Source organism: Bidens hawaiensis, unplaced genomic scaffold, assembly GCF_021521415.1.
Source record: "Bidens hawaiensis isolate Kalapana, Puna unplaced genomic scaffold, B.hawaiensis_p1.1 tig00009067_1, whole genome shotgun sequence".
NCBI lineage: Eukaryota > Viridiplantae > Streptophyta > Magnoliopsida > Asterales > Asteraceae > Bidens > Bidens hawaiensis.
The window spans coordinates 688,182-711,794 of record NW_027491664.1 but is presented as its reverse complement, the minus strand read 5'-3'; the positions used below and the strand labels follow the sequence as shown (position 1 = coordinate 711,794).

Below are 23,613 nucleotides of genomic sequence, written 5' to 3'. Positions count from 1 at the left end.
ACGCGTTGATTTAGCTTCTTTTTTTATTTTTTTTTATTTTGCTGTGTTTAACCAATTGACATTGAATGCAAACATGCTGTGAAGAAAAGTATATTTGTAATGAAAAAAACATGTATAGTTGTAGAAGGTTTTAATTTATTCATCTTGTAGGCAAAATGTAAGGATTTTATAAGATATTTATGACACATTGAGAGTTTGATATGACAACTTTCAAAATAGTAACCTTTTGTTTTGTAGCGTATTATCAAACATTTTGAGAGAGATATTTTACGTTTGTTAATTAAAGCGGTAGATAAATTTGTATGTTGTAGATCTTAAATTAATCATGTAGTAAACAGCTTTCTGCAATACATATATATATATATACTTATATGTCGTAGACATCTTTCGAGTCCCAATGTGGCGCCCTTGGTTGTCTGAGAACCCACCCATTCGTTCCGCTTATGATAAGGGTCATTGGTTTTGTTGTTTCATACTTTTATGGACTCATCAGGAGGGTGACCATGGCTCTAGTGTGTTTGATATGTAAACACAATTATGCATGTACGCGTCTCTATTTGCTTAGATGTCTCTGATGAGATCCTAACTAGTCAGTAAACCCACATGTTCTGACACAAGACAACTATCATCAAACATTTAATATGTAACATTAACCAACATTTAACCTGAGTTCTAATTTTCCTTTTCTTATCTTGTATTATATGTATTACTTTAGATAAATGAACCTAAAATCATAATTCATAACCATATATTAGTTAAAATAAAAATATGGTTCGAAACCTAACTCAGGTTAATGCTTGAGATCTTTGAGATCTCAGGTTCAAAACCTTACTCAACGAGGTTTTCTCACAACGGTGAGTCAAAGCTGAAGCGTTAAAATCAATATAAACGATTGACAGCCGTCTCAGAAAGACTCACTCGGGTACTGGTTGATCCAAACGCTATTAAAAATAAAAAAGTAAAAAAAATCAAAATAATAAAAAATAAAATAGAATGATTTTACATTTATATGCAAAAATCAATTTCTTTACTCACTCGAAACTGTTGATGTGATTTAGTTCTTCATAAACTCTTTACAAACCTACAATAATCAAACCCTTTACACCATCGATTTGAAAGTATTGTAATCTTGGATCCATGGGTCTCCTCAGCATCATCCGAAAGATCAAACGAAAAGAAAAAGAAATGCGTATTCTCATGGTTATGTTTTCATTTTCCCCATTTATATATAATAATAATAATATGTGTGTGTGTGCTTGTGTTAATGATATTGTATTGTTGAATCAACAGGGGACTGGACAATTCAGGGAAAACAACAATAGTATTAAAAATCAATGGTGAAGATACGAGTGTTATTAGCCCTACGCTTGGTTTTAATATCAAAACCATGACTTACGATAAGTACGTATACGTCCAGTTTAATTTTATTTTGTGGTTTGATGATGTTATGTGTGTTTTTTAGTGTTAATTGAAAAAAGATGATGAATTGTAGGTATACACTGAACATATGGGATGTAGGGGGTCAAAAGACGATACGGTCTTACTGGAGAAACTACTTTGAGCAGACGGATGGATTGGTTTGGGTTGTTGACCGTTCGGATCTTAGACGGCTCGATGACTGTAAATATGAGCTTGATAATCTATTGAAAGAAGAGGTAAATTCAACTTTGAGCCTTCACAAATGATTTAAGTTTGAGCCGGTCTGATGCTATTTTTTATAATGTTTAATGCTGTTGATATCATGTGTCGTTTTTTGTTACTCGAATCTTATTTTTATATGTACATTGTACTTCACCATAGAAAGTTAACCGAGTTGGCGAAATGACTAACTTGAAGGAGAGAACGGGAAGGAAATATGAAAATGTTGTGTTCCCGAGTTTCATTTAAGGGGAGAAAAGAAAGGGAGGGAAAGTGAGGGCCTTTATAGAGTAAATGTTTTCATTTCATTGGTTAAGTGAACTTAATGGTCGTTTTACTCGTATACATCGCATACTTATTGTTATGGATTTAGCAGTCGTTTGAAAGGTTTAGGGGGCTTAGCTGTAAAATAGTCATAGTGTGAGGGAGTTCATAGTTAGATTTTGTGATTGTTAACTAATCTCGTTAGTTGGTTGATTGAACTGTATATGTTAGTTGAGATATAAGAAAACGATATTGAATTGCGACCTAATTCTTTTTATCTCACTTTTTCTTTGCTAACACGCGCTCTCTCATTTTATCTAATTTCAATCAAGTTAATCTCTGTGTAAATGGTCAAGTTTTTAACAAGAGGGAGAGGAGTCGAAGTATAGAACAACTTGAGGGAATATAGCGGAAATGCGGAATATTGTTACTTGATCTATTTGTATATCAGTTTTGACGGTAATGCTTAGACTTCGCAAAACGAGCGGGGTGACGGGTCAGAGCAAGCCGTTTAATAAGAAAATGACCAAAATTGTCATTATATAATCACAAATCTTTACAAAATATATTAAACTTCTAAAAATTGTTAGCAAAACCCAAATAATCTAAATTGTAATATCAAAATTCAAGAATTACTTTGATATTTTTTGAAAGTTTTTCTAAAGGCAATAGCATATACAACCGCAGACTTAAATTAGTATTAGTCTGTTGTGCATAGAATCCTATCTCACACTCCCTTTAAATCTAACTTGCATTTTAGCTTTAGTCAGCCTTGATTTCGAGAGCAATAATTACTGCTTTGTGTGTGTGCGCTGTGTGTGTTTTGTGTTACCAGATCAAGTAGATCTGATTTATGTTAGCCAATGAAGCCATTGGTGCCTTATCAAATTAGAGCGTTTTTTTTTTCTATAGGATTGTAACCACATAAATGTAATATCTAAATTTTTTTACGTTCATTATCAGAGCATGTTCTTGATGATCTTTGAAACATCAAAGCAAGCACAAGATGAACATGTTGCTCGACTGTCAAACTAATATAATCCGCCATTTATGAAACTACCGTTAATTCAGATCAGTCACATCCTATGATGGTAGTACACACAAAAACATTAGGAACTATATGTATACTGTTAGTAACATCTCAGTAAAGGCCCATTTGACCCAGATCTTAACACTGGGGCCTGCTTTGCCAGGTCTAGACTAACGCTAAATGTGTTCGGCTCAAAGTCAAACCAACCTTAATACCTTATTACTTTCTGAAGCAGGTGATATATTGTTCTTGCAGCCCTTTAATTTGTCTAATGCAAGGTCCTATTTTAGTATTATATTATTTAGCAAAAACTTTATACATGTCTTAACAATGTAGTGGAATATTGAAACTCGATGTCTCCTTTAAACTCATTCTTGATGTTAATGCAGAGGCTGTCAGGAGCTTCACTACTGGTTTTTGCTAATCAACAGGATATACAAGGCGCTCTTTCACCAGATGAAATAGCTAAAGTAAGTTTGTTGTTACTCCAAAGGCACACTTTCTAGTTTTATATGGACTCTTTTACGGGGGCAATGGACAAAACTTAACGTGACAATATGGGTTGGTCAGGTGTGTTGGGTAACGGTTCAAAACGTGATCAAATTGAAACAAGTCATTGTTAACTCTGGGTTGACCCACAACCACTTCTTTTTTCTTCTACAATTTTTATTATAATTATTGTCTTATTTATGATTACAAAAACAATATTAAAGTAAACTATTTAGGTCGTAATATGCATTAAAGATTAAGGCTGTTTTCAAGTTTCAACGGTTCTTTTTTGCTAAATTTTTAGATTTGGCTAATCTGAGACGCAACACAACCCAAATCGACCCATTTGTAAGTAAATGGGTCGAAATTGAGTCACAAAACAGTCTCAGATCACACAATGTCTGTGGGGACCAATGTTCATGTTTAATGCATGATTTGGGTAACAGCTGAAAGTGCAGACGCTTCACAATTTCTTGTAAATTTGTTTAGCTCCTAATTAATTTACTTAATGCTCGATGATTTGAAGGTATTGAATTTGGATGCCATGGATAAAACTCGGCATTGGAGGATTGTAGGCTGCAGTGCGTACACGGGAGAGGGGTTGCTGGAGGGATTTGATTGGTTGGTTCAAGATATTGCTTCGCGTATTTATGTTCTTGATTAGTTGGAAAAAAAATTCTGTTATGCACCCATTGCAAGAATTCACCATTTTGTACAACTTTTATATCTAGATTGTGTAATGCAATCTGAAATAGTATTGCATGGGCTCAACTTGATAGGCAATTTGTGTATTATTTGAATTTTTGGTTATTAGTCATTAGAGCCACGTTCGAGGTCATATTTGTGAACTTTATGATGAAGGTATTAACGTCAAAATCTTTTAAACGGGTATATTTGATATTCGTAATGGGTGAAGACTTGTCTGAATGTCTTACCTAAGACAAAGGCTCGAACATTTCTTAAGTAAGAGAAAATGAGCCAAGGTGGACCTGACTAGGTATGATGGGTCCGACTAAATTTGATCCATATCTTAACTCCCATCATCACTATGGTCCGTCAAGCGTTGAAAATACTTTGATTTTTTGCTCCCTGTCTTTTGACATGGTCACTTTTTAACATGTTTGTGTTTGACTTTTATTGTACTTATAATTTATGTTACCTTTGAAATTGTTTATGTTTGGATGCTTAATATTTAAGTTTTATTTAGTTTCTTTTCTTATATATGGTCTTTCGTTTAGAACTAGTGTTTTACCCGGCGCGTTGCACTGGGACAGATTGGTAACACCCAAGCGTTGTCAGTTTCGAGGCTGAGGCGACAACTCGATGCAAATTCGGTCGGTTTCGGTTACGTGTTGTACCGGAACTAAAACCAAAAACAAAACAAAAAAAGTTATTAAAATTGGGATAGACCGATATGGTGGCGTTGGTCGATAAGACTTGAGCGTTGGTAAAACCCGAACGTTGTCAATCCCGGACGTAGATGCGGTTAGTCTATGCAAATTCAGTGGCTCCTATTGGGTTTTACCGACCCTTATAAACATTGGTAAAAACTAAAACAGAAATGTTAAATAAAAACTAAAACATTGGTAAAAACTAAAACAGAAAGGTCGGTAAAACCCGATCGTTAGTAAAACTCGAACATTACTGGTCCCGAACAAAAAGGAATAAATGTTAAATAACAACAATATAAAATAAATAGTATGTATTTGGGTGGTAATATATTAAGTTTTTGCATGAAACTTTGTCTGAATATATTATACTTGGATCAATTAACCCAAACACCAACAAAAACTAAATGTGTAGGTAGCCATTTACCGGACATGTGTCGGATGGTTGTAAAAATAAGATATGAACCGACTTTACATGTATATACATTTTCATTTTGGGAATAATTGTTACTTGACAAATCTTTGAGTCTCCTTACAAAATTAGACATTCTGAGAATTGGCCTAAACAAAAACTAACATCTTCCTATATAAACCAAACTGGCACGACCTATAGGCGAGAAGTAGTGTGCAAATATCCAAAGTGGTGATAAAAACAAAGGCAGATAGATAGCATGAGAAGTGAAGGTACGTAAGCGCCTTTAAACATGTACATGAGAAGTGAAGGTACGTAAGCGCCTTTAAACATGTACGTACGAGACCCATAATCGGACGTGCAGTTATGAAAGCCAAAATAAGAACCACAAGGCCTCATCTCCGCCATAACCATCATCATGATCCAACACCACCAGAGCTCAAAATCTAAACCAACAACAACAACAACGGTATACGATTCAATCCAACTCCTCAACGATTGCCCTAAGAAGATCAACGCCATCCAATACTACGCCTCCAACATACTCCTCGCCTGCTCCGACGGATCCTTACGAATCTACGCTCCTCAATCCTCCACCCGTCCTCCATCCGCCGATCTCTTCTCTCAAACCCTAGACCTCAGGAAGGAGCTCTACGTCCTCGAACGCACCGTCAATGGATTCTCCAAGAAGCAGGTGCTGGCCATGGAGGTCTTGGCCTCCTTAGGCCTCCTGCTTTCGTTGTCCGAGTACATTGTCTTTCATAGGCTGCCGAATTTGGAGACGCTGGCGGTTATTTCGAAAGCGAAAGGAGCGAATTTGTACGCGTGGGATGATCGGAGAGGGTTCCTGTGTTTTGCTAGGCAGAAGAGAGTCTGCGTTTTCAAACATAATGGTAAATTCTCGTTGAATGTTAAATACAAAAGCGAAAGCGAATAAACGAACGCAAGGATTTAACGTGGTTAGGTATAAACTGACTTGCGTCCACTAGCGGCAACTAGGTATAATAATCCAGACTATCACATATTGGCTGATAATAATTCATACTTATATTTTGGCCAATGCTGATCCCAACTTTCACTTTTTTTTGTCAAGAGAAATCCCGGTAGCATAATATTCCTACATTTTGCACTCAAATTACATTTGATTCATACTCGATTTCGCTAGTACGTTTCCCCATTTCGTCCATATTCTTTATTGTGATAGACTTCTAGTGAAAATCAAGTATAAAGTGAAAGTTAAGATTATCGTCGGTCAAATACTCAAACTGTGAGCGTGAATTATTATTGGCCAATATGTCATAGTTAGGATTATTAAAATCCAACTTTCCTTGTATTCTTATATAGAGGTTACAAAATTAGGTTAAGCACGTTTAAAATAAACGAGCTGGGAATGGGCTAGGGTCGGTTGCCGGTAGTCCTGTGCCACTTCTCCTTTCAATGTCTTGTTCGAAACTGGCCCAAAGGCCTACGAGCCCAACAGTTTGTTGTCCAATTGAGAACAAGTAGATATGTGAACTTGTAATCTAGAAGATCAAATAGTTGAAATTGGCTTGTTTTAGACCTAACATGTGTGTTGTTATGTAGGAGGTAGGGGATTTGTGGAGGTTAAAGAATATGGTGTTCCAGATATAGTGAAGTCAATGTGTTGGTGTGGTGAGAATATATGTATGGGAATTAGAAGAGGATACGTAATATTGAATACCACAAATGGTGTAGTGTCAGAGGTGTTCCCACCTGGTAGGACTGCTCCACCATTAGTGGTGCCCCTTTCACCTGGAGAAATACTTTTAGGGAAGGTATTATACACTCTCAATCATGTTATTGCTTTGTTGGATTCTCTTTAATACCTGAAAGATTATTGTTAGTGTGCCTAAGTTGTATTCATGTCATTTTTTGTCAGGATAATATAAGTGTGATTGTGGATCAAAGTGGCAAACTGATTCCCGAAGGCAGAATTTGTTGGTCTGATGCGCCTTCAGCAGTTGTCATCCAGAAACCTTATGCTATCGCCCTTTTACCAAAATGCATTGAGGTATCTTTACAATTTCTTATTTAGGGGCATGGTCATGAGAAAACTCGTTATTCGTGAGAAGACCAAAAATCTCCATACTACATAATGCAATTTACTGCATATATGTGATATGGAATTTTTTTAGTTTACATTAGGCACTTGTAATTATTAGAATTTATACATTGTACTCCACTGGAGTCTTGCAGATCCGGTCTCTGCGGGCCCCTTACTCACTGATGCAAACTATAGTTATACGCAACGTACATGGTATTCAACAAGGAAGTAATGGCGTGATTGTTTCCTTGGATCAAGCTCTTTTTGGATTGTTTCCTATACCTCTTGGTGCACAGGTTTGTCTCGGATCAATCTAAATGAAGGTATAAAACTGTCAGTCTGTCACTAGGGCATGAATCGTAAAATCCAAATACTGTATATTCAATGCAGATCATACAACTGACAGCTTCTGGAAACTTTGAGGAAGCATTGGCAGTGTGTAAGTTGCTTCCACCAGAAGATTCAAGTCTAAGAGCCTCAAAAGAGCAGGCAATTCATATTAGGTAAGTATAACTGGACACCTTTAGGAACATTTTTATGACCTGCAATTCATATCCTTGTATTCCTTGATAGTAATTATTATTTTATAACTTTTCTAGAAGACGTGGGGACATTTTTTATGCTTATTGTTGTTATTTAATTGTACAGATATGCACACTATCTGTTTGAAAACGAAAGATATGAGGAGGCAATGGAGCACTTTTTGGCATCTCAAGTAGAAATAACCCATGTGCTCTCTTTATATCCATCTTTTGTTCTTCCCAAGTTGCCTTCTGAATCAGAAAAAAAGGGCGATTTAGTGGAATCTGATAACATGGACTCTTCTCCAACCGGGCTACTGGAATCTGATGACATTCCTGTTCTTGAACCCAAGAAATTGAACAACAGTAATTTAATGGCTCTTATTAAATTCTTGCTTAAAAAGAGACCCAACATCGTTGGAAAGGCGGCTGCTGAGAGCACGGAGGAGGTTGTTTTGGATGCTGTTGGACAAACCTTTGTCAATAATGAAAGCAGCCGAACGAAGAAATCAACTAAGGTAACAAGTAACTTCCCCGTATATGTTTCCTTACATGCACACAGATGCACATAGTTGAGATTGAACGTTGCATATGGTTTTAACAATTGTCAGTTATGTAGATGCAGACATGCAGTTTTATGATTTTATAAACTATTTAATCTTTTTATGTGTTGAATTATTTTCACATGTAATGCAAATGTAGACGTATACATCTTTATGCCTTACAAAACTAATTTTGTAAGGCATTATTTTTTTACATAAAAGCGAATGTATAAAAAAATTATTCCTAAAAGAGTAAAATCTAACAGATCTTGTTTTTGTTTTAAACAGATTTATAATAACTTAACCAAATATTCTTTAATAATTAATATTTAAACGAAAAAGGTGAAAAAAATAATTAGGATTGTCGTGAAACCCCCCCCCCCCCCCCCTCCTCCTTTTTTCTCTTTCCTTAGATTTTGTCAGTTATATAATTGTAACTGAGCTTTAAGAGCATAGTGGGTTTTAATTAATCAAGTGCAGTTTTAATTAATGTAACAATGTGTAGAGCTGGGAAATGTAATTTACCATGAAAGTGCATTCCTATATATAAAGCAAAAATGGTTTGGTCTTTTCTGCATATATTTTTGAACATATGTTATAAATTTTGATCAAGCCTTTGACAGATTTTAAGAGAAGCCTATATATGATTTTATGCTGTAACTGCTTCTTTTGGTTGTTTAGGGACGAGTTAATGTCCCTACTGATTCAGGTGCGAGAGAGATGGCGACAATATTGGACACTGCACTTTTGCAGGCTATAATGCTGACTGGACAGAGTGCTGCAGCCATAGATTTACTAAGAGGTTTTAATTATTGTGATTTGAATACATGCGAGGAGATCTTGCAGAAAGGAAATCATGATACTTGTTTGTTAGAGCTTTACAAATATAACTCAATGCATCGTGAAGCTCTCAAGCTTCTTCATCAGTTGGTGGACGATGCTACATCAGATGAACCTAAAACCGCGCACCCCCAAAAAGTTCAAACCTGAGATGATAGTAGAATATCTCAAAGTAAGTTCTTTTGATATCACATTATTTTTCCTCCTTTTTGTTTGATTTAGCAGTGGCAAAATGGGCGGGTTGGGTAACACGCTAGAAAGAGGTTCAGATCAAAATGTACTGTGAAAACTAGGCCTGTAAACGAAGCGAACAAACACAAACAGTATTTATAGTATGTTAAGAAAATGAATGTGTCCGTGTTCATGTTCGTTTACGTTTGTTCGTTAAGCGTATAAATGAATGGCTCACGGACATAAACAAACGGACATAACTGAACATAGATGAACGAACATTAATGAATATAAATGAGTGAAAATCAATTAAACGAAAACATGAACATCAATCTCTTGGGCCTATAAAGTAAAATAAACTAGACTAAATTGCAATGAACCTAAAAAATTTGAATAAATATATAAACGAACAACAATCATAAACTAACGAAATAAAAAAATCGTAAACTAACGAACATAAATGAATGTAACCAACTGAATTTAAGCGAACGAACAGGCATATACGACTTCATACCAAGCGGTTCACGAACAGTTCACCAAACGTTCGGTACATTTACAAGCCTAACAAAGTTAAAATAAAAATAAACCTTTCTTTAATATAAAGATTTGGGAGATAAGCCTTTGACTACACTTCAGGCGACTTCCAAATTTTGACTCTTTCTTCCACTCTCTTTGATGATCCATAAAATGGCATTTGACTAGAAGTTCAATGCTCTTGATTATGTTGTAATTTCTGGAATTGTTTGTTGTTTATCATGATAAGTTTATGTAATCTCTTAAATAATAAGCTTTGAATTTGTATGGAGCTTATTAGAATGTATCTGAGATGTTGTTGTTGTGCAGCCTCTCTGTGGGATTGACCCTATGCTTGTGCTGGAATTCTCAATGCTTATTCTTAAAAACTGTCCAACTCAAACTATCGATCTCTTTTTATCAGGAAATATTCCTGCAGATCTTGTTAATTCTTACTTAAAACAGCATGCCCCGAGCATGCAGGCTACATATTTGGAACACATGCTCTCAATAAACGAGAATGGAATGTCCTGGAATTTACAGAATGAAATGGTAACATTCCCTCCATGCTTTTATGTAACTATTGTGTTTGTATAAACTTATGATGCTGTGTTTGCAGGTGCAAATCTATCTTTCAGAAGTTCTTGATTGGTATTCTGATCTGGCGGATCAGAAGCAATGGGATGAACAAACTTATACCCCAACTAGGAAAAAACTCATAGCTGCATTGCAGAATATGTCTGAATATAATCCCGAAGTTTTACTGAAGCAAATCCCAGCAGATGCTTTATATGAAGAAAGAGCACTTTTACTCATGAGAATGAATCAACACGAACTTGCATTGTCCATATACATACATAAGGTATCGCCTAAACTTTAAAAAGAGCATTTGAACATCATATTTATTTGTTTTTGTTTTTCGTATTAATATGATTCTTGATATTTCAGCTTAATCTTCCTGAACTTGCACTATCGTATTGTGATCGCTTGTATGAATCAGAAGTTAATCGAAGACCTGAGGGTAACATGTATCTAATTTTACTGCAAGTTTATTTGAATCCTCAAAGAACAAACACAAGAATTGAGAAAAAAATCAAAAGTTTAGTTTCTTCGCCGATGAATGATTGGAAGGTTGGTTGGTCAACAATTAAAAGTAAGGCAAGAGGGTTAGGTAAGAAAATTGTAGAAATTGAGGGTGCGGAAGATAAGAGAACGAAGGCAAGTAGTAGTGATGGCGGGAAAAGTGATTTTGATGAGGAAAATTCCACGATCATGCTTGATGAGGTTCTTGACGTACTAAAGAAGAGGTGGGACCGGTTTCACGGGCCAAAAGCCTTGAGACTCATGCCCAGAGAGACTAACCTGAAAGTAACACCTATACTTTCTCTTCTATTCATCAATTTATAATATTGTAGCCACACTCTTTATTTATCTTTGAAATGTATTTTAGAAGTTGCAACTTTAGACTTAGTTTTATTGTCATTTTGTGTTTGGCTTTTGAGGCTTTCTTTTTCCTGTTTGATTGTTCAGAAGTTATATCCGTTTCTTGGACCTCTCATGAGAAAAACCAGTGAATCATGTCGAAACTTTGCGGTGATCAAGAGCCTGAGACAATATGAGAGCCTTCAGGTATGTTTTGCAAATGCTATTATTATGATGACCAAATGCTCTATAATTTATATACGCGGTTTTGGTTATAGAATCTACGCTAATGGTAACTTTTAGATGGGGATGTATTATCTTCTGCGAAACTGCATCTGGTAATGCATTTAAACTAATGTGGGATAATGTCGCACAGGTTAAAGACGAACTGTATATCAAAAGACAAGCAGAACTGAAGATCACCGCCGAGAGCGTATGTTCGCTTTGCCACAAAAACATAGGAACCAGTGTTTTTGCAGTGTATCCTGGCGGTGACACCATTGTTCACTTTATTTGCTTTCGGAACTCCCAAAATTCCAAAAAAGGATCTTCTCTAAGGCGACGATAAAAACCATATTGTCCAACCTTTAACTGATCTGCCATCCTCATGTTCTTTTATTAATTATTTAATTTTTAAAATAAACTTGTATATTTAATCTTGCCTTGTGAAATTTGTATTTGCAAATGTATTTATTACTGTTGATATTAAGCATTCATCTTTTTAACCCGTATATTTCTAACCAAGTTAGTTTATCAATGTATATTGATCTACGATCATCTGTAACGGGGGCAGTATAGGGACAAATAAAGCCTCTACACCACCCCCGAGCATGGGCATTTCTGCAATAACGTCATGTGGCATGAAGTGGTAACGATTGAAGAGGCATTAAGCGTTACACATTTTTATCGCTAAAATGAGTGATGCTGCAACGCAAATTACCCCTTAGTCAACATTAACCATTACGTGTGGTCTTAGACTGTTATCAAGTTTAGGCTAAAAACAAGGCTCGATTGCAACTTTAGCCGGTTGTGTATTGATTAATTGCACGGTACAAGTACGAAATGCATTCAGAAAGAAAGAAACAGAGTTGACATTATCTGAAAACAGCATCTTTCCTTGCAAAACGGTAGACAACAACACCGGTTCTCGACGCAGCCGACGGTCCATCCTCGTGCAACAAATCAACCCGAAAATACTTTTTCGCCTTCTTAAAAAACACAGACTCCTTCTTCCACCTTCTCAAATGCGCCATCAGAAACACCTTCTCATCACCATCATCACCTAACAACAAATACCTCAACGTCTCAATCAAAGGCTCATACAAATTATCATGATACACCACATCCGAACCAATAATAATATCATACTCCCGCCCAACCGCTTCCATCTCCTCAACTTTCCCCCAACTTAACGCCGCCACGTGTACTCTCCCGCCACGTGGCGCCAACACGTCCGAATTCGCGTCGGCATTGAACGTGATGTTTGGAAGCACGTGAGGCAGGTCCGTCACGGTGACGTCAGCGCCGAGTATAGCGGAGGCGGCGATTCCGACGATGCCGGTGCCGGAGCCTAGCTCCAGAATGCGGATTTGTTGACGGTTGTTGACGGAGTTAATGGCGGTGGAGAATGGATCGGTGTTGGAAGGGTTATAAGAGTCGAGGAGGTTGATGAAGGTAGTGGCGGCTGGCCAGAGCTGGAAGGAGAGGCCTTGGGAAGGAAGCTGGCGGATTACGACGGCGGAGTTGGTGGAGTTGAGGTGGTAGGTCTGGTGTTCAACTGCTTCAGGTTTGTTATTATTATTATTGCTATCTTTTTCGTCTAGTAACAGCATTGTGACGGGATTGATCTCCTCGTCGTCGCAATCGGTGGTCATTAGATGACGCCGTCGTTATTTGTTAGGGTTGGTCTTTGGAGGAGGTGCTATAGTAACAAATTTTCGTGGGAAGTAGTAGGGCATGTTTGATTATTTTTGGACAATTTTGCCCCTTTGTCTCTAACAAGTTGCGGCGTTGACCTGATGATATTGACTTGAATCTCCATAACTACTGGCCCACCGTTCGCTCCACCCTTTCAAATCAGGGTGCTCGTTACGGTCTGATTGCTGATTAATACAAATTAGACGTTAAATTGGATCAAATAGTAGTAAGAAGTTATGTTAATGATAGATAAGTGTCTGCTCTTTTTAAGGGGTCAGGTTCGAATCTTGAAGTCCCCGGGTTTTCTATTAGTGTATCTACTCTAGAGAGGATTCTTTTGTGAAGGGTACAACATCTGTCTAGTAACAGGTGGCTGGAAATTTTCTCGGGGAACGCCAAACCAAACTTGAATGTCAGCGTGGGCCCGGTTAAGACAACATAGTCTGACCTGAGTGGGGTGGTATGGCTCCTCTGTGAGGAGTTGCGGTCTAACTTAACTGTGAAATTCGCCGTTCAAAAAAAAAGTTAATAAATGAATTATATTTGGTTTATGATACGTTTTCCATTATGTTTATTTCTATCTCTATCTTTATGGGTTTGGATCATATATAATGAAATTAACGTGCTAATTATGAGAATCAAGTAAAGTCTTTAAATAGAGTATTTATATAATTACATTATAGAGCAATTATGTATAATTATCTACTTGATTCTTACAATTAACACGTTAATTTTATTTCTACGTTAACTTTCCCCTATCTTTAATCATTTTATTCTCTTTTGATCTGATGTATAGTTCAATAGTAATTAGGAATGCATTTGTATTTATATATTCCATCATTTAATAGAATAATTTAAGAGCTTTTGATACCATAATCTTTAGCTAACAACATAAATTTATTTTATATATTATTGAATAGTTATATAAAAAACTAGATTAAATCATGACACTCTGTTGCGAGAAATGGCGGATGCAAGATTTAAACAGCTAAAAAATTTAACTTAAAGTTTTGTTTTTAGTCATGTGGTTTGCTATAAATTGGCAGTTATTCTCTCTGTCCCATTATAAGTGTTCATGTTTGAAAAACATAAAATTTAAGGTAGATTGAATGATTACTTTTTTTCTTACCAAATGACAATAAGCCATTGAAAAGTGGGTCCATCAATATTGTTTATTAATGTTTGTTGTGTGTGTTTAACGGTAAACTTAGAAATTGGCTAATAAATTTTGAAAGTGGAGACTTGTAATAAGACAAATAAAAAAGGAAATGTAGACACTTATTATGAGACGGAGGGAGTACATTTTTTTTGGTCCGATGGATATTGTGGTTTGAATTATGTTCAATCAGGTCGGATTGGAGGATGGATTATCAGGGGTTGGATCACACATTGTTTTTTGTTCAGGTTGGTATCAGTGAATACAACTTCCGATAAAACTATATATTATCCATTACCAAAAAAAACTCCACATCATCGTCGCCTTCAACCTTGAGAAACTAGCGTTGCAGCTATTGTTAGTCGGTAATGACAGTGACAAAACTATAAATTTGTAACACATGGATCACCATATAAACTTTTTTTATTGGTAGCACATCAGCTAACCATATCTTATAATAAGTTTGAGAGTATCAAGTGGTAATTGTAATCTTTGATTTCTCATATCTTAAAACGTTAAAACTTTTGAAAACAGTAACAATAATGCAAACATGATTATAGTATATCGAATAAATGTTTAACGTAAAAGAAACTTTAATTTGTAATTATAATTATAAACTTAAATTATTGTACAAGAATTGTACAAGTTAAGTAAAACCATAAGTGTACACCTTTGTTGGCTAAGGTGATGAGAAAACCAAAATAATAATTTATAAAACTTTGTTTTCAGTAGAATTGGTTTTGTCATTTAAAATAGGATGGCGGCGCAGCTTGTTGTCGGCTCACCCATCTCTTTGTTGTGATTGGATCATTTTGTTCCGTATATGAATGAAACTTTATGTTCACATAATAAAAATTAAAAATATCCCTCAATTTACTATTATTTTATTATATTTCTACATTTTGCAACTTTTCTTCTTCTTTGTTACAAAAACGAGCTAGTCCCACCCCATCCGCTACCACACTCTACTGAATGTCATAATACGAACTTCACTTTTATCTCATGGTTTTGCTGATGGTCGGTTTTTAAAGTTCGGGGGAGGGGGGGGGGGAGGCGATTGCAAATTTCCAAAGGTGCGGTCGGACGCTCTGGAATTTCATATACGTATTACCCCCTAAAAAAACAAAAGAAAAAACTTTTAAAGGAGATGTGGCCACAACCCACCGATTTTGTTGTCATTTGGATAAAGTGGAGTAAATTCATCCATTTATTCCATGAACTTTAAAAGAGCATCAAGTCTTTTAGCTTATGCGCAAGAAATTAATGCAAAATGCACAAACAATATTAAAGATTTTAAAGACATAAAAATCCAACTCTCGCGCTATTTCTCATCTCATTCTCTTTACTCTCTTTCATCTTGGGATGAACACGAAACTCCAATCCAGCGGGACCAACTAGAACTCAAAACATATGGGACGTGTATAGGATTGGGTAATCAGGTATGGGATCACTTTTGCAATTTTTAACCGGTATGAGACACATATAAGATTTGATGATATGCACATTTACCCGGCTTAATTACCTGATAACATATACACATTTACTCAATTACACGCCCAACATGATTTTCATTTTATGTATTTATATACCTAATTATAGAGGTGCACATACCCGGAATCGGTCCCGAAAAAATACCCGGAACCGGTTTTTTTATACCCAGGTATTCTATACCCGAAACCGGAACCGACCCTACCCGTAGGGTATGGATAGGGTATGCCTTTTAAGTTTTAAGCTCAATACCCGTACCCGGAACCGTGCCCGATTTATACCCGTAAATACCAGGAAACGGTCATACCCTATACCCGTACCCTGTTATACCCGATACCCGATAACAATTTGCTAATACCCGATATAATACATGAGTTTTTATAGTATATTTTATGTTTACTTCACAACTTTTATGTTTAAGTTTTTTTAAAATGCATATTATTAAGTAAATAATTTGTACTTAAGTGGATTTATGGTTTTTTGTAATATAGTTTAATTATTTTATAAATTACAAAGCAAATTTAAAAATATAATTTACAAATTCAAAACCGGGTATTAATACCCGGTCGTACCCGGACACATACCCGATTCCAATACCCGGTTATACCCGAACACGATTATACCCTACCCGGGTACATATGGTTGAGTTTTTCTCCTCAATACCCTACCCGATTTCTCTCAATACCCGATCATACCCGAAACCGGTTTCATACCCGAACCCGGGTATTGAAAAAAACCTGATTTGTGCACCTCTACCTAATTATTCTTATTCCTAGTTCCTACCGCCCCAATTTATTTTAAATATATATGATATCTAATCCACATGATTTATTTTAATCGTATACAATATACCTAAAATCTGTAGGTATATAACCTGTTGGGTAAGCACCCAACGAGTTTTGAGACGGTTTTGTTTTTCACCTAGCAAGTTCAAATCTGGAGGTTGTCAAGTGAAAATAGAAATGAGTTAAGTGCTTTAAAAAATAAAAGTTTAATATTTATTAATTAAAGCTTGGTAAAAGCTTCCGGGGTTCATAAAAAGCTTACATGTATTTAAAAACTTCCCAATTCCCAAGTACGTACGTACTTAACAAATTGGGATAAACTCGGGTCGATCTATGAGAAGCCAAAGCCATAAGCTTTAAAAATTATTCAAGATACAAAGCATTATCTCTAAGTCTAAAAATAAAGTTACAAACAAAAGCTACAATGGCAAAGACAACTAATGTGCAGGTTTTAGGATTGTGCATCAAATAATGGATGCAATAACTTATTAGCAAAACTTTGTAGTTCAATACAACTGGAAACTTGTTTGAGAAAGACATCCGATTATTGCAACTGACTGATAATGCTAATACACACGAGCTTTTGGCGGGAAAGTCTCGACCTCGTCATCAAGAGTATTCATGTGAACTGGCCTGTAGTCCAGTCGGACCTTCTCGTTTTCCCAGTATCTGCAGTTTTTTGGAAAAACACAATTAGATTCTTGCAGTCACACCTCAAAGCTATAATAAGCCAATTATATTATAACAAACAAAAGCAGAAACTAACGCAAGCATGCATGTGTGTGTGTGTATAGCTGAGGGTTACGTGACGGTTAAACTGCCCAGGTCAGTTTTGTCCACTTTGAAAATTATATTAAAGTATTGAATTATATCGTTAAAATAAGAATCTAGGATTATTTAAATAAACTGATTGTAAAATTTGAGATCAGTTTGGTGTGTAACACCAAATTTATAAAATTGACCCGTTTGAGATTAAATATAACCCAAATCAACCCATTCTACTGTATATAGGTGTGTGTTTGTGAAGAGAGATTACCCCATTGTGTGTTTCATCCAGTTCACATCATCTCTTTTCTGCAAACACAAATAATTCATAGTTTATGAGAAAAAACAAAAAAAAATTATATATGAAGATATCAACCAACTTAAAAAGGATATTGAATTAAAACTAACAGTAAAATCTTCACGAGCATGAGCTCCTCTACTCTCTTTCCTAGCTTCTGCTGAATGCATGGTGATACATGCGTTAATCAAAAGGTTTTCCAACTCTATGGTCTCCAGCAAATCCGAGTTCCTAAAATACAATTTCAGCTACATAAGTCGTGAAAAAAAGTACTTTAATAAAACAAAGTAAAAACCTAATGTTAAGATTTACCATATCAAGCTTCGGTCTTTCAATTTAACATCATGGTAACTCTCCCATGCTTTATCAATCAGATTGCAACCTGCAACACTCAGGAAAGTGAGCAAATATGAATAAGAGAGAATTAGGTTACGTCCAGAATGGTTTGCTCTTTATCTTCATCAAATAAAGAATGCTATGAAAGAACGAAAGTGAGGTATATTTGCTATTTCGCTTTTACATGCATGTACCTTTAATTTTAATTTATACTGATAAAAAATATAATGGGTAACAAATATAAACTTAATACTTTGATCATATTGGACTCGTTTTTAAGGTCTCAATGAGATTTCAATAGAGGTTAGCTTAAAATATACTTTAATGTTGAATATCTATCAGTTCTGTGAATTAACATAAAATACAAGAAGGGTATAAATAAAAGGTTTTTTATTAAAGAGTTAAAACGAAAGATGAATATTTGGTATGATAATAATGCCGCACCAATTGGTGGCAAAGATGAATGTTTTATCACACCAAATTAGGTTGTCTTGATTGGAGAAGATTTTTACACCAACACACCACTTTGGTGTTAAAAGATGGTCGAAGGTATTTTGATGTACTGTTTCACAAAAACCAATCCATTTATGTGGGCCCACAAAAGTAATTTTGATGTTTGGTGTACCTTCTTCAAGTGTCTCTTGTGTGCGGAATACGGCAGCATTGTTTTGCATAACTCGCTGCATATTCAACCTAATCTTGGAGGTAGGAAGTGAGCCGTTTGAGTTCCTAATTTTGTCTAACCATGCAATAGTCTTCTCGCCAGCATCATTAGGCAATGGTTTTTGTTTTTCCCCTGTAAATCAACAATAATAAGCCATATGGACGAATTCTGTAAAATATATTAGCAAGAAAAACTCACCTGGTCTATGAATCTCTGCAACTCTGTTTGCACATGCACGACCAAAAATAACAATGTCAAGAAGAGAATTAGCACCAAGACGATTGGCACCATGAACAGAGGCACAAGCTGCCTCTCCAGCAGCCATAAGCCCAGGTACAACCGCATCAGGATCATCGCCTTTAATGGTAACAACCTTCGACACATAATAATCAAATAATTAGTTTCAATAATGAAGTTGCATCTACCATCGAAAAGAAAATGGTCCATGATAACAGGATCTACCTCCCCATGGTAATTAGTTGGGATTCCACCCATATTGTAATGAACAGTGGGTAAGACTGGAATTGGTTGCTTTGTAACATCAACACCAGCATGGCAGCTGTTTCAGAGATACCAGGAAGTCTCTCCTTAAGAACCTCTGGTGGTAGGTGGTTCAAGTGAAGATAAATGTGATCCTTCAATGGTCCTATTGAAATAAAATAAGGATAAAAACTTAACATATAACTGATGCAATAACTACTTTTGGCAGTTAAGATGAAACTGGTTATCGAACATACCTACACCACGACCTTCACGGATTTCCATGGTCATAGATCTTGAAACAACATCTCTTGATGCAAGATCCTTTGCTGTAGGTGCATAACGTTCCATAAATCTTTCACCTTCACTGTTCCTTAAAATACCACCTTCACCGCGTGACCCTACATAAAGAATAAGACACGCCAGGTTATAATATGCTTCATTTATCTTTAATTAACACTGATGACAAAAACTACACCAACCTTCAGTAATAAGGCACCCAGCACCATATATACCAGTTGGATGAAATTGTACAAACTCAAGATCCTGAAAAAATAATTGTATCCAGATGTCAACAGAAATCTATGGAAATTGAAGAAAAAAACAAAACAAAAAAACTCTAGTATACCTCAAGAGGAAGGCCTGCACGTGCAACCATAGCATTTCCATCTCCAGTGCAAGTATGAGCAGAAGTTGCTGAGAAATATGCTCTACCATAACCCTAAGAACAAATAGGAAGTTTGATAAGATAATAGTAAGATAGCCTATATAGAAACCAATTTAAGCTCAATTAACAAAGTTTCACCCCAGTTGCCAATATTGTTGATGAAGCACGGAAGCGATGTAATGTTCCATCCTCCATGTTCAGAGCAATAACACCTTGGCAGCTACCTGATAAAAGCAACTTATATGATTAAATTGCTTTTTGAAATATATAAGCAGAGCACAAAATATAAAATAAAGTTTGGCATACCATCACTACCCATGATTAGATCCAAAGCAAAATATTCAACAAAGAACTGTGTGTTGTGTTTCATGGCCTGGCCATACAACATATGCAATAATGCATGCCCGGTTCTATCAGCAGCACAAGCACACCGATATGCTTGTCCACCTGTAAAATAACAGGGAGAAAGTTAAAGTTGGATAATTTTTCTATAATATTATAATTCGTATGATTATCTGTAAACCAGCACGTCAACCTTTCCCAAAGTCAAGACTCTGACCACCGAATGCACGTTGGTATATCTTTCCCTCCTCGGTTCGAGAAAATGGTAAACCGTAATTTTCAAGCTCGATAACTGCTTTTGGTGCTTCTCTACACATATACTGGATAGCATCTTGATCTCCTATAGAAATGAAAAACCTTGATCATAAGAAAATGAAAATATAAATAAAAATCTCTTGCAACAATATTTTCTATAAGATAAAACATGAGTTTGAAGAGAACAAGCAAGAAAAGGAGTTATCTGAATCTGAAATAATATATGAACACTAACACAGGTGAACTGTAGTTCATTTTTGTGATACACTGATACAGTCCATACGAGTCAATCACTTGTAAAGAAAAAGTACCTAGCCAATCGCTTCCCTTAACTGTGTCATACATGTGCCACCTCCAGTCATCCTCGGTCATGTTTCCTAATGCTGCATTTATACCTCCCTGCATGCATTTACAAAATGCAACTCAATTGGGCATTCATAACAGAATAAAATAATATGACCTCACTTGAGATAAGAAATGCAGCCAATTCAATGTAAATAAAATAACTTGTATGCCTAACAATTCAAACTTTTCTTCTCTTACCACAAGTACACAACATCACATTGTAACAGACCATTACTTTTTGCTCAAAAGGCAAAGGGGCTTAGTGCAAAATCATACTTTGTAGAGTGTGAATGTGTGATCCCAATATATACCATTATGAAAAGTTGAAACTGGTTATCTATTATTACCCAAAACTGTATAAGCACTCATTCCAAAAATTGTGAGAAACACTCGGACTCCATCATAAGTTTGTTCAATGTCTTGATAGAAAAGTAGTCATTTATTTTATCACTAAATCACTTGGAACAATAACAATACATCCATGATCATCTCACTCTACTTTCAAGTTCCAAAAGCAAATAGAATTGCAAAGAGGCAAAGGGGCTTAGTGCAAGTAAAAACTGAATATTTGGTCCAAAGTGAATATTGCAAGTGTCATGTTTGTGACTGAATATTGCAAGTAAAAACTGCATAGGTGAGAACTGAGATATACAACTATGTATTTGGTCCAAATGACAAAGTGATAGTGGGCCAGATATTCAAACAGTAACACGAAATAAGTGTCGAAACAAGAGTCATGTGATCAATTTTCCCTTTTTTAATTATTTGCCCAACTTTTTTCTTCTATTCAAAGGCTAAACAAAATCAATTATTAAAGGATGTTTGTAGGATCACATGAAGCCTATAATCTAGATCTCAGCTTCATTCAACAAATTTGCGAACTATTATCAGAAAATACAATCAATTAGTTAAATAATACAACAAACCTGCGCGGCAACAGTGTGAGACCGTGTCGGAAACAGCTTGGTAATACAAGCAGTATTAAATCCATGCTCAGATAGCCCTATGGCAGCTCGAAGACCAGCACCTCCAGCTCCAACCAAGTATGATCAACTATCGTATACGCCGATCCTCCAACCTTCTGTTTACACACATCCATAAACACAATCAAAACACACACACACACATCTCTAACAAACTAAATCTCAAAAACGTAGCACAGTAACAACAACAACAACAACAACAATAATAATAATAATAATAATTAATAAACAATAATAATAATAATTAATAGATAGATAACAGCAACAACAACAACAACAACAATAATAATAATAATAATAATAATAATAAAGTTATATAAAATCAACAATCGGTCATCGATCTATCAACAAAATCGGCAGTTAATTAAGGAAAACTGAATAATTCGCATAGAATGAATTATAAAATACGGTGCAGTAATGAAATCAATAGAAATATAGAAAAACCTAATTGCATGATCTAAATAGGTGCGTATATCGTAGATCCGTGTGAGTAACGTAACAAACCCTAGCTTCCAATTGATTTAAAACAATAAGTGAAAGGTAGTAGTAATAATAATAATAATAATAATAATAATAGATTACCGATTCAGAAGAGAAGAATCTAGAGGCGCCGGAGGTGGATCTCCGGGAAGGAATGCGAAGACCACGTGAAACGCACCGCCACATATCTGTGTGTTATGTATATCAGTGTATCTATCTATGTTTGCGTGTGTGTGTGTGTGTATGTGATATAAAATATGCTCTGCTATTGGTTTTAAGAGAGTGGGAAATGGGTTGCTGAAATGAAGAAGATGGACTGTAACAAAGGTTGGGTATTAATGTATTATTATGCCTTAACTACCCCTGCCTTGTGTTTTTAATAACCAAACTGCCACTAAAAGGTTAAATGAATGTATCTTTCTCTTTTGATATTTTTATTTTTGAGCTCACATTTTATTTATTTAATTACTGGTGTTTACACCCCTGAGTGGGTATTTACAAATTCACTTCACTTTGAAAACATGAAGTCGTCACTATGACCATCTTTCGTGAACCATTAAGAAAAACAAATAAAAAGTAGATGTAAAAATGTTGAACCATGCATGATGGTTCGTTTTAATGAAACGCATCAACAAAACAATAAGTACAACACAACATTCTTTATCGGCAACAAAATAAAATAGAAATTTGGAAATAACATAAAGGAAAACAAAATAATAAATTCATTAACGTTTATAAACTTTGGTTTGTTTTACTCTTGTAAAGTTCAAGGACAACAACGTAAATTTGATTAAAACTAACATGTATTTATTTGAAAAATTGTGTTATAAATTTAAAAAAGAATAAAAATAATCTAACAAACAACCACTACAAGAATTGAACCTGTGTGGTTTGTAACCCAACAACCTTACCACCACACCAACTACATGTTTTAGCTAGTAACTTCAGAGTGTGTGTGTGTGTTGAATAACCGTGTTGAATAACTAAAAGAAATCAAAGTTAGTGGATGACATGCATTTTAAACATCTAAACTTTCAAATGGACAGCATTTGATGCAGGTTGTACAACCCTCAAAGTCAAACATCTCCCAAAATTGTATATATATAAATTTTACGGGTGCAAGTAACATTTAACTACTCGAGATTAGTTTTATAATCTGAGTTTAAATTACCAAGCCTTCAACACAATTCTATTTTACGGGTGTAAGTACCTTTAGACATCTTTTAACTACTCAAGATTAATTTTATAATCCGAGTCTAGACTACTGAAGCCTTCAGCACAATTCTATTTATATATAATTTAATTAAATACATTGAGCTTAGTAAGATTGTTAATCTAAACAAGTCTATTGTTTTTA

At 35.4% G+C, this 23,613-nt stretch overlaps 2 protein-coding genes and 2 pseudogenes across 4 annotated transcripts; 2 read left to right on the top strand and 2 right to left on the bottom strand.

The window, feature by feature from the left end:
* The first annotated feature begins 1,137 nt into the window (after nt 1-1,137).
* Nucleotides 1,138-4,255, top strand: LOC143530922 (ADP-ribosylation factor-like protein 2). Its single transcript, XM_077026327.1, has 5 exons — nt 1,138-1,205; nt 1,291-1,401; nt 1,493-1,655; nt 3,322-3,402; nt 3,948-4,255. Exons 1-5 carry the CDS (start codon nt 1,138-1,140, stop codon nt 4,083-4,085), a joined length of 561 nt encoding a protein of 186 aa, XP_076882442.1. The 3' UTR covers nt 4,086-4,255.
* Nucleotides 4,256-5,639: 1,384 nt separating this feature from the next.
* Nucleotides 5,640-11,965, top strand: LOC143530968 (vacuolar sorting protein 39-like; annotated as a pseudogene). Its single transcript, XR_013134945.1, has 12 exons — nt 5,640-6,114; nt 6,806-7,017; nt 7,122-7,253; nt 7,439-7,582; nt 7,677-7,789; nt 7,935-8,325; nt 9,031-9,361; nt 10,204-10,425; nt 10,493-10,735; nt 10,822-11,241; nt 11,404-11,502; nt 11,672-11,965. The product of XR_013134945.1 is annotated as a vacuolar sorting protein 39-like (transcript).
* Nucleotides 11,966-12,223: 258 nt separating this feature from the next.
* Nucleotides 12,224-13,184, bottom strand: LOC143530921 (uncharacterized). The gene has a single exon (XM_077026326.1). It carries the CDS (start codon nt 13,167-13,169, stop codon nt 12,390-12,392), a length of 780 nt encoding a protein of 259 aa, XP_076882441.1. The 5' UTR covers nt 13,170-13,184; the 3' UTR covers nt 12,224-12,389.
* A 3,791-nt stretch (nt 13,185-16,975) lies between these two features.
* LOC143530950 (succinate dehydrogenase [ubiquinone] flavoprotein subunit 1, mitochondrial-like) lies at nt 16,976-22,583 on the bottom strand (annotated as a pseudogene). The gene is made up of 16 exons (XR_013134943.1): nt 22,359-22,583; nt 21,720-21,874; nt 20,760-20,847; nt 20,387-20,533; nt 20,158-20,298; nt 19,990-20,075; nt 19,813-19,905; nt 19,667-19,730; nt 19,442-19,585; nt 19,167-19,350; nt 18,903-19,077; nt 18,666-18,836; nt 18,017-18,086; nt 17,815-17,935; nt 17,678-17,715; nt 16,976-17,310 (listed from the first exon to the last, which is right to left on the bottom strand). The product of XR_013134943.1 is annotated as a succinate dehydrogenase [ubiquinone] flavoprotein subunit 1, mitochondrial-like (transcript).
* Nucleotides 22,584-23,613: the final 1,030 nt, after the last annotated feature.